Genomic DNA, 11667 nt, shown 5'->3' on the forward strand with positions numbered 1-11667 from the left:
CTTTGCTTAACGTAATTGGCAACATTGTGCGTTTGACTTGTAGTTAATTGTCAATCTGTGCAAAAACCACAGAGTAGTGTGTAAATGTGTTCATGTGGATTTGTAGAGGCCAGTTTGGACTGGAAGCTGAGAGGAGATTGTACAAGGTCGTGCATTCAACAGCATTCAGCAGCAACAATGAGCTTCGAACACACACAGAGCTTTTGACTGAAAACATAACTATTTGATAGACTGTCGTAAAATCTGTCTCAGTCACAGTTGTTGAATGAATTCTAATTACTATGTCTGTGAATTTAAATGGTGCCATCAACATGACAATTCATCTTGTCCATCACTTAAGATGAATAAGAGGATAAGATGAGAAGGTACCGATGAAAATAATCACCAGTAGTTGGCTATTGTATGATTTATTTCTTGTATCTGTTTACCTTGTATTTCATAGTGTGTTTTGGTGTTCATTCTTCATGTTACTCTACCTCTTTGACTGTGATTGTGCTCGCCTGTTGACATTTCTGTTACTGCAACAATTTCTTATACATGATAAATAGTGCCGAGTGAATAGGACAGAGGTGCAAACTGCAGAGGTCCAGTGTAATCATTAACATCCATTTCCCCATAAGAACAGGAATCTTACGTCTATGATAAATATGGCAGCAATTTAATAAAATGATGACACCTGGTGGTTATACTGATGTACTGCAGTGTTTGTCATCTTTCCAGTCTCGCTACTGTGGATATGATTCGGCCATCTACTGCTTACATAGATAATATATGATTGTAATATATATATATATATATATATATATATATATATATATTAAAAATACTGCTGCAACATCCCATGAGGAAGTTACGACCACAATATATATTTGTATGGCCACACAAGTTATAAAGTCCAAGAGATGTAACAGGAAGGACGCTATTATGTTTTACTTGTATTTTCAAGTTTACTATTTTGTTTATATTCTGAATGTATTGTTTTGTGTCTATCTATCTATCTAGCTATCTATCTAGCTATCTATCTATCTAGCTATCTATCTAGCTATCTATCTAGCGATCTAAGGACTCCGATCCGCCGGGTGGCGCTGTGTCGTCACAATCACCGTTTGTTGACCAATCATGGACGCATCCGGTGGTTTGAACAAGAAGCGGGTCCTCCCAATTTACGCCGCAAAATAATGAAGGAGACACAAAAGAAGATTTATTTCGCTAATAACCATGACGGCGGGTTTAAAACGGCTATTTAGCTAGATCGAGTTACGGTGAATTTAGTCACTGTTTGTGAGTTGATCAGTGTCGTTTTTGATAGCACAGTTAGCATAGCCTTAGCACAGTTCTCGTCTGGGTGAGTAACACCAGTGTCTCTGAACAGTTCAACACATCCGTTATACTGGAGACTTCCAACATGAAGCCGGTCAAGGCGTTGTTTCTGAAGACGTACGGTAAACAGAGGAGAAAACTGCCCGCGTGGGTTTCACCTGAAAACCGCAAACGGGTCTTCGACAGCACCGACTCTGCAGACGGTGACATCTCCGTGTTTGAATCCGCAAAGCCGCCGAGGATAAGGTATGTTTGAAATCCTCATCCTCCTGGCGGCCTTCATTACTATTAATGTCCCCACCCCTGCCTTTAAACTTATATTAAGCTGTTACCTGGCTATTGGTGGAACTCTACAGTAAACCATACTTTATGGTTACTTCATTCAGTACATAAAAGGGAACATATGAAAGATCCAGGCCTATACAAGGATGTGTCAACCTGCAGTTTTGTCACTGCCATTGAGGGTAGGCTAAACAATAGACACTATGTCTAAGTTGTAATTCAGTTCCACAGCAGCTCTAGCCTCCAGAGGATCAGACAGTTGAAACAACATCTTTCTCAAACTGTTTTATCAGAAACATCAACATCAACATCATAAATATAATGGCAACTCCCACTTACTCCATATTGTGGTCCCAGTTCTGAACCAACCAAATGTGTGTGTGCAGGCCTGGCGTATTTCATATCACAGAAATTTGTTTAAAACAATCTACCAACTACAACAAGAGTCAAGACAGTTATTCCAGATTAATTATAATGTTGTTGTCCTCCTTGCTCTTATGTTTGATATCGTACTTTCTTCATCCCTTTTTGGTGTCATAGAGAGAGGAGCACTAGTGTTGCAAGGCGTAGAGGAGCTCGTGCCGCCAAGAAAAAGGCCATGCTATGTCTGACAGAGAAGACCTTTGATGAAGAGAGTTTCAACAACGAGGAGATCATCGTCATCACCTCTCCTCCTCCTCCTCAGGCGCCTCAGCAGAGCAAGACAACAAGGTCTGTGCGAACAGTTTATTATTAAGTAAACATAGGTCTTAAACATGGCATTTAACTTATTGGATGTCTGATATATTGTCCGTGTCTGTATTAACAAAATTGAATTCGTGCTCTTTGCATTCTTTATTGTCATCTATCTTTTCCCCCTCATCTCATCGTTTGTATCTTGACCTGCTCATCTCTTGGGTTTTATCTTTTCTTCATCATTAGAGGGAAGAAGACTCGTGTTTCCAGTGGTAGAGTTCGTCCTGCCAAGAGAAAAGCTGTGTCCTCTCTGACAGAGAACAGCAGTGACGAGGAGAACATCGGCAGGCCTTTTCCTCAGTGCCCTCAGCCTGCTCAGCAGAGCAAGACAAGCAGGTCTGTGCACAACCAAGCATGAGCAGAACACATTGGGACTCTATCTTGCTTTCTTATTTTATCCCCACAGTGTCTGTATGCAGACATTGGAAACTACTCATAATAACAGAAGACTTATACAAGAGGCTAGAGCAGATCTGACTACTACAAAACCCACCTTTATTTTTGATTGATCTAATTTGCAATGATTGATCTATTACTGATGCTATAAACCAATTTGACATTTCAAAAAAATGTCAAAGGCCATAATTCTATTTTCAAAACAAGTCTATTTTGGACTTCCTTTGAAACAGTTTCTTTCTTTGATTGTTTTTATAATTTTTTTTTCCAGATTGATTGATACAACAGATTATGTTCTTAAAATTTATAATTAATAAGCTTTTGAATGTTCAACTCCATGTTTTCCTGGAATCATTCACTTGCAGAAGTAATTGTAGTGTGTGTTGATGTATTTCTGAAATGGTTCTTGTCTCTGCATGTCAACAGGAAAAACCAGCTCACGTCTGTTCCAGGAGTTTTGATTAGGCAGAAACGGCAGCAGGTTCCAGTGACCATCGACAGTGAAGAAGACTCGAGGTCAGAAGAGAAATTAAATATTTTCTCAGACAGTCAGGTTGATGGTTCCACTTATAAATAAAGGAAACGTGTCATGGCTGAATCTCAATATCCAAACCTCACCACACTAGCAAGTTTCCTGGAAGTTCATGAGTCCACAAGGAGCAGACTTTATGAGAATCCATCTGTGTTACATGCTCAGCCATTTCCTTTTTATCACTCTGGAAAAGTACTATGGGTATCTATAGCGATATAGATTTGACAATGTACAAAACTATATCAATAACAATAGTAAGAAGATGTTTTACATACTTTATTTATTTTGGAGCTTTTATTCTTTAGATTTGTTTGGCATGTTTTGTTGCACAGGATTATTGATAGTAGGGACCATGACCTTCAATTGTAGGTTTAATATTGTCATTCACATTTACAGGGTCCCATATTTCAGTTTATTTCCTTTTGAAACACACAAGTTAAAGGTCTGTGAGGAGTCAGTCCTCAGGTCTGGAGGGTGAAGATTTATATAGATAATTTAGTAATTTCTCTAATCATTCTCTCTCTTCCTGCTCCTCTACTTTTCTATTGTCAGGGTTCACCATCATTCTGTGGGCCGCTTTGTAACTCGCCGCAGATGTGGAGCTGTCGTCAAACCCAAACTCCAAAAAATGATTGTCAGTATACTTAACTCTTCAGATGACTTCACTTCTGGAGCCCTTCGTTCCAGGAGGAGGAAGGTCCCTCCAGTGTTTTTGGTGTCGAGTCCGGAGAACTCAGTGAATGCTGCAGGGACTTCTAGCTTTGCCACCAACCCCCTCCGAGAGATATCCCTCAATGAGTCAGCAGATTGCAGTGTCGGACCTTCCCCCAGAAACCCCATCTTTTGCTCTACTCCCTCAGCAGGATCCTTCAGCAAACATCCCCACCTTAAACCCATCCCCATTAATGATAAGTCCTCCTCTCCTCCATCTATGTCAGTGAGCTCTACAGGTGTCATCAGCCCATTTCAAGAAGATTTGATTTCACCAGGGCAGCCTGTCTCTGAACCACATTCTGCACTGTCCACTGGACTCCACTCTGAGGGGAAGCTGCTGTCAAGCTTTGGTGAGCAAGTACCACACCTGCATCACCATGGAGAGCTGTCTGGTGATGTGTTAATGGAACACACAAGCACAGACAAGAGGAGCAGCTGTAGCGAGGATGCTAAAAGCTACAGTGAAAATTCAAAGACAACGAATGGCGCTGACTTATCAAGTTTAAATCAACTTTCTTCAGACAGTGAGAGCGGCTGCGAGTTTGTGTCCGCAGCAGGAGGGCTGGAGTGGCTGATAGAGGCTCTGAAGGATCAGTGTTTGACCAAGCTCTGCACAGTGCAGCTGGAGAGATTAGACATCCTAACCATGACTCAGCTCTGCAGTCAAACAACCTACTCATCCTGTTTGGGACTCTTGAGCTCAGATGACGATCCACTGTCAGTGGGCAGCAGTCAAACTCCATTTGATCTCCATCTATCAGTGACTGATAATACAACCAGAGATCATTTTGAGTTGATAAATAGCTTTGAGTCCACTGGACAGGCAGTATCAGTGACTGACACTGCATCAGTTTCCTGCAAGCAGCCGCCGGAATGCTCATCAGCATCAGTGTTTTATGATGAATCTACCCACCACGCCGAGAGCAGTGTTGATTTTATTATGGACACACACTTACGGGCCAACGGACCTGTGAAAACACTGTTTACTGAAGAGAAGGCTGCAGCAGTAAAGGACAAATGTCTTGCAAAGAAGTGCACCATTCCACTTGATATATTGTCCTCTCCACAAATGACAAAGCACGAGGAGTCACCTTTGTCTTGTAATAATAGGTCTGATAGTTTAGATGCAGTCAAGTCTGAAAATGACTACACACATAACATTGATGACCCAGAAGTTCTCAGTTGTTCGGGAGATTCCACCGAGGGAATGACAGTGTCTGATAGACAGTCAATAAACAGCAGCCGCCGTCCAGTCGCTCACACACAGTCCAGTGATCCAGAAACCGAAGAAAAGGCAGAGGTTATCTCAATGCTGAAGGAGAAATGTCTATCTGTCAAACCCGCTGTGGAGATAAAGAGATTAACTCTATCACAGCTGAGACCCAAAAAGCGTAAATCACCCTCGGCCATGTCCGACCCAGCCAGTGATGAACAGATACAGAATGACCACCAGTCTGTAAGTGATGCAAATCTCTGTCATGAAAACACTAATCTGAAAGTCAGTAGGAAGAAGTGGAGCTCAAGCAGCTCTGAAGACAAGATTTCCTCCGACAAAGAAGTGGTAAAGAGCTCCTGTGACGTTCTGCCCAAAAGAAAAAAGTTGTCTCTGGCTCCGAGAGACAAGAAAATGAGAATCACTTCCGCAGACCAACCTGGGACCACGAGGAAGGCGTGTGTGAGCGGCATGAGCGTGAGCCGTTGGAAAAACAAAAGCAGCGCACACACAAGGCCAGGTGATGTGAAGCCTGTGGACTGCAGCATCAACGATCTGATCTCCACAAAACACAAACCGCAGAGGGTGAGGACAACATGCACAGAAACACACCAAAGTGCTAGTCTGTTTATTATAGAGGAAGGTTTATCAACTGACAGTTTGAGTTATTGGTCAACCATTGTTAAAATAAGCCATCTGTATCCACAGACTTTAATTTATTGACAAAATAAGGCAGGTATGTGACAGTCAGGTCTTTCAATGCCTAAATTCAAATTTCATCAGCAGTATGCCATATAAAAGACAGGTTCTTGTGAAGGTCTTCACTCAAATGACAAAAAAGGGGGGGAATCAAATTAATAAAAATAGCAAATCGTTTTGGTTTGAGATTTCAACGTTTAAAATTCATGTTGCTGCCTGAATATAATGGAAGTGTGTGGAATTTTTGTTGTGGTGATCAAAACTCTGAACACTGCACATTTGTCCAGATTCCTTGACCCAGTTTCTCATCAAATCACAGAAGGTTTTTGTTACTTTAAGGACTCCTTCACTTTGCCTTGGTTATTTTTATCCTTTGCTTTATAAATAAAATTGCCTTGCCTTGCTGAAGTAGAAATTATCTCATTGAAAACTCTTTCCAGTGAAGTCTGGAATTTAAATCCTTATTTATTATCAACGCTGGGACAGTTTTTTGAAATGTTGAAATCTTTCAATCTCATTTCTTGTGTGTTTTTGAATCCACTCATCACACACAAACTGACTTTTGTTCCATGTGTGTATAGTTTTTGCTTCTTCTTAAATCCCAACTATCTGCAGTTAAGTGCTAGGAAGCATTTAAAGTGGTTAAAGGTTGAGCTGTGGCATCGTTGACAACCTATGATTTGCATCCTGTGTGTAGGAGCTTGGAACCGTCATGAATTTCTCCACCCCGGTGAAAGTGAACCCGCTCAACCTCTCATCTCTGCTGGCTGACTTCACACCAAACACACACACCTGGAGCCGACTCAAGGCCGCCCTCTCGGTTCATCGCAAAGGCATGAATTATAAAAACTCTCTCGGTTAAATTGTTATTGTTTATTGTTGTAATTGTAAATTGTCTGTTAACACTTCTCTCCCTCTCTTTTCTGTCGTTCTCTCTCTCAATAGTGCATCTCAGTAGTTCCCATCTGTCAGGTTCTCCGGGGCGGACGGCTCTAGCAGAGCTCAGCCAGGATCTCTTTGCCACACCCTTTCGGACGCTGCTCCCCAGACACCTCCAGTCACAACTGTGCCATGACTCTCCGGTACGGCACACAGTTACAGCACACATCTGCAACAATGACACATTTAAAAGAGATATAAAATACACATGACATTTTCTAATACAACAGCCGTACAGTAAATCCTGGCTTCATGAAGATTATAAAGTTTTGTTCTTGTCAGACAGACCAATAAAAATGTCCACACTGTCTACTGTCTTATGTCTACACTGGGAACATAAATCAGATGTTTGCACGACAAATTTTCAACATACTGACAGGGAATGAGTTATGACAGCCTGTGGTTGTGTGTCACCTCCTGCTTCCTCTCTTCTGCTGCAGTGTGAGGACGCAGATCTGTCGGATGCAGAGAAGGTGTATGCTGAGTGTGGCCAGAAGCACCCTCTGCCCTGGGAGGAAAGTATTCTCCCTCACCGTATGAAACGCTGTGTGAAGATCGGGGAGGGAACCTTCGGCGAAGTCTTTTCAACCACCAACGCCTCAGGGGACACGGTTGCTCTCAAAGTATGTGTATATACTGGATATGAAATTAACCATATATATATATAATACCATGTACCACCCCTCATTTAAGGTTGTTATGTACAATTTAAACGGTACCAAAGCATAATGATAGTTATTTTTTTGCAGGGTCTAAATAAGCTTTAAAAAGTTTAAAATAAAATTTCAGGGCTAGAAAAGGTAAACTATTCTGTACTAGGTGTTATATGTGTTCAGTTAGGTCTTAATTAATTATCTTAACATTCGTTTAAAGCTAATGCTTCTGTAATGCTTTCAAAATGTTCTTTTCCTTTTTTCAAGAGAAGTCTTTTAGCGACCTGCATGGTTTGTAATGTCTGTGTGCTGAAGGTCTTAACACAGACTGTAAGTTTGGTTGTTGAACTTGTTGAACTGCAGACACCCTGTGATACCAAGTGTAGTTTTGTTTAGGCTCGTCAAATATCAAGAAACCACAGTTCAATAGTAAATTAAAAATGTCACAAATGTTCCTTTCAAACATTTGTGGTTGTGTCTTGACAGATAATTCCAGTAGAGGGCAGTGAGAAGGTGAACGGAGAGGCCCAGAAGATCTTTGGAGAGATTCTCCACGAGATTATAATCTCAAAGTAAGAGGAACAAAACCAATGCTGCATTTCACAGGGGTAGCCACTATGATATAAATCGTGTAATCCAATATATAAGGAATGCATTTTTCATAATCGTATACATTTGATGTGAATCTTTCAACTTTGTGATGCCTTGGAAATTGAAACTAAACAGCAGTACGTGTGTGTTTCTTTGTTCTGGCAGGGAGCTGAGCAGCCTGAAAGAGAAGAAACTAAACCAGACTCACAGCTTTATTGGACTCAATGAGTAAGCACTCTGCCTGCTCCTTTTCTTTTCCTTTTTTCCTTTGTCTGCCGGCGTCTCAGCAGTTTTGAGTGATGATGTGACTCGATGTGTTGTCCCCTCACAGTCTCCACTGCGTTCGAGGCTGTTACCCTCCGGATTTCCTGAATGCTTGGGACAAATTTGACCAACAGAAAGGCTCCGAGAATGACAGACCAGGTCAGTGAGACAAAAGCACATTAACATTAGTCTCATATTATATTTCTGCAATGTGTTTCTGAGGCTGAAGTGATGGAAGCTCAAAGGCATTTCTTTTTTTTCAAGATTGACAGGTTTGAGTTTAATAATAAAAAATGCAGTTTATCATTTAATCCTCATCAGGGCCCTTTCCAACATGATCCAACACAATGCTTTGAATGACCATGTGATCTGTTTCTCTATTTCACTGGATCTTTCTCTGTTGCTCTTTGCACAGATTTCTTTGAGGAGGATCAGTTGTTCTTAATCCTGGAGTTTGAGTTTGGAGGCGTCGATCTCGAGAACAGCAATGGAACGGTACGAGCATCACAACGACAGCAGCTCATTACATTTGCACACTAAGTATATAAATAATGACCTTTAACAACAATGGGTTAAGACAGCATTGTCCTGAAATGAGTCATTATAACTTTATGTCAGTTAAGAATTTGAAACAATGCAGAAAGTGGCTTAGCTGTTTCAAATGCATTAGTTAAAAGAACAGTTGGGTATTATTCTAAACTGACGAAAAGTGTTTTGCTTTGTGGAAATACACATATATATACATGTATATAAATATACAGTCTTTAATCCAAGCCTCTCTTGTGTCATCAAGCTTGCATATTTGGCAGTGGCGAAGAGCATCCTTCATCAGGTTACTGCCGCCTTGGCTGTTGCTGAGGAGGAGCTACACTTTGAACACAGGTAGAGCACACACACACACTCCACCAAATGTTTCCAGTGTGTTTCCGTCCTAAATAAAATGACTGTATATTTGACACCCATGTCACCAGCTTGCAGTTTTGTTCTTCCCTGCCTTTGTTGCTGCATCGTGACACATCTTGTAGTTATCACCATGTGTGTCATCATCCAACATGAAGAATGTGGGGACTCGTAGAAAGATTCTTGCAAAAGTCCACAAGACATTAAAAACTTTTAGGTGACAACTACAGATTGTTCTCATGATCATTGTGAACCAAATCTGGTCTTTAGAATGTCAGAAAGTAGGACAAAATGTATAATTCTAATTTCATAAGAACTAATATCTTCAAATTTCCTAAAACTTACCAATGAGAATCAGCAAACATTTTGCTGAGTGGTATAAGTTTGGTATAAGAATTGACATTTGATACAGAATTATTAGGTATTTTTTAATACTCTATAGTATCTCAGGATATCGGTTGGTACAATTAAATATCAGTACCCAGCCCTAATGTAGTGTGTGTGGTGTGTGTGTGCGTGTGTGTGTGTGCTTGTCGTCTTCCCTTGTGCTGTTTGCTGCAGGGACCTTCACTGGGGCAATGTGTTGGTCAAAACAACCAAGCAGAAGACAGGGAGCTTCCTCCTGAACGGAACGGCCCACTCTCTGGAAACCAAAGGGGTGCTGGTCCGCATCATTGACTACTCCCTCTCCAGGCTAGCGATCGGTGAGATAATGTTCCACTTCAGTCTTATTTTGAATGGCTCGATTTATGGAGTAATGCACAAAATATATGACGAACCCTCTTCATATGCTCTGTTGTCTCCAGATGATCTGACGGTTTCCTGTGACATCTCAAAGGACGAGGAGCTTTTCATGGGCCAGGGAGATTACCAGTTTGATATCTACAGGCTGATGAGACAGGAGAATGGGTCAGTGCCTTTATGTGTCAGTGACTGTGACATTTAATGTGGGTTCCACTATAAATGTTTCACATAGACCAGATTAGTCATATGTACATGACATTAATTTGAACCTATTAAACACAAAGAGAAGAAGAGCAACAACATAGACTTGATTCAAGCTCAGTGAAAATCACTGCGATGTCCAAAAGTCAAAGCAGTGATAAGACATTTCAAACACTGAGGTTTTTATTATTACAGAACTTTTGAGAAGATGAAAATCTCTGTGGTGAATGTAAAGCTGCAGCCAGCAGATGTTCATTTGGATTAAAAGGCTGGAAACAGCCTGGCTCTGTAAAAAAAAAAAAAACCCTGTCAGCACCTTTCTAAACCACCAATCAGAGCCAGGACGAGTGCACAGCAGCAGCTCTCATGTTACCGTGATGTTATTTTTCCAAATCCTACCCACTGCAGCTTCAATGCTAAGCAAACTTTCTCCTGGATAGAGCTTCATAGTTTGTGGATAGATGCGAGGATGGTATCGATATTCTCATCTACCTCTTCCCTCTATGATTTGTGTATTGCCCAAAATGTCAAACGCACATAATCAGTCTTTTTATTGTGGATAATTCTGCTGATTTGTTGCATTAGATTTATGACTCACGATTCATTGATCCTCTGTTGCTCTCTCTGTCCGTCTCAGAAACAACTGGAGCGGCTTCCACCCCCATACCAACGTGCTGTGGCTCCACTACCTGTGCTCCAAGCTACTATCCATGAAGTACCGCACCTCGGGAGGGAGGGGGGCCAAGGACGTTCGAGCAGCACTCACTCGTTTCTATGACAACATCCTCCAGTACAGCTCTGCCACCGAGGCGCTACACACCTGCCCCATGTTCCAGTAGCACTGAACACAGGAAGTGTGAGGACGCTCAACCAGTCTTTTAATGTTTCGGAGGTAGAATGTGTGCGGGTCGTCGATAGTGGACTTCCTTCAGCTGCCCACTCGCCCTTCATGATCTCTGATATGTAAAGTTGATTATTGATTTCCTCTATAACACAACGACGGATGGAGGTCACTTAAAGTAGAGTGTAACTGTCTTTCCACAAAGGTTGTTAAAATGACCATGTGAAAATTGTGACTAAAACAAAGTCTAAGTAATTGTTTGACTATCATGCTGGAGAAATACTAAAATGTGATATGTCAGCAATTCATATACATAATAAATGACTGTATGCCTTGTTTTTTTGTTTCCTATCACTATTAGAAAATTTGACTGTTTAAAATCAGACTGAATTTCATTCTATGCAGTCAAACATTTTATTGTTTCTCCGTCAGTTTTCCAGAAATGTGGTATAAAGTGATATAAATTTACATAAACTGCAATAAAGGATTTAATACAAATCTCCTATCTCAAACCAGAAAGGAAATGTAGATCATCCATCTTGTTATCTCAGCTTCACCTTGTACAACTTTCATGGGCGTGTGGATGTTTACAGAAAGACGCTCGTACAAAAACAAAATATTTTATTCAATTTGTTCATTAAGA

General features: G+C 41.0%; 1 protein-coding gene across 1 annotated transcript; it reads left to right on the forward strand.

Annotated features, from left to right (window-relative positions):
• The first annotated feature begins 1121 nt into the window (after positions 1-1121).
• Positions 1122-11362, forward strand: haspin (histone H3 associated protein kinase). The gene is made up of 16 exons (XM_053418604.1): positions 1122-1566; positions 2143-2313; positions 2524-2673; positions 3160-3249; positions 3818-5777; positions 6589-6724; positions 6837-6973; positions 7271-7453; positions 7970-8055; positions 8240-8302; positions 8406-8497; positions 8754-8833; positions 9132-9220; positions 9800-9942; positions 10045-10147; positions 10821-11362. The coding sequence occupies exons 1-16, from the start codon at positions 1406-1408 to the stop codon at positions 11020-11022; spliced, it is 3846 nt and encodes a 1281-aa protein (XP_053274579.1). The 5' UTR covers positions 1122-1405; the 3' UTR covers positions 11023-11362.
• The last annotated feature ends 305 nt before the right edge of the window (positions 11363-11667 follow it).

The sequence above is a fragment of the Pleuronectes platessa genome, chromosome 3 (genome assembly GCF_947347685.1).
Source record: "Pleuronectes platessa chromosome 3, fPlePla1.1, whole genome shotgun sequence".
Classification (NCBI taxonomy): Eukaryota; Metazoa; Chordata; class Actinopteri; order Pleuronectiformes; family Pleuronectidae; genus Pleuronectes; species Pleuronectes platessa.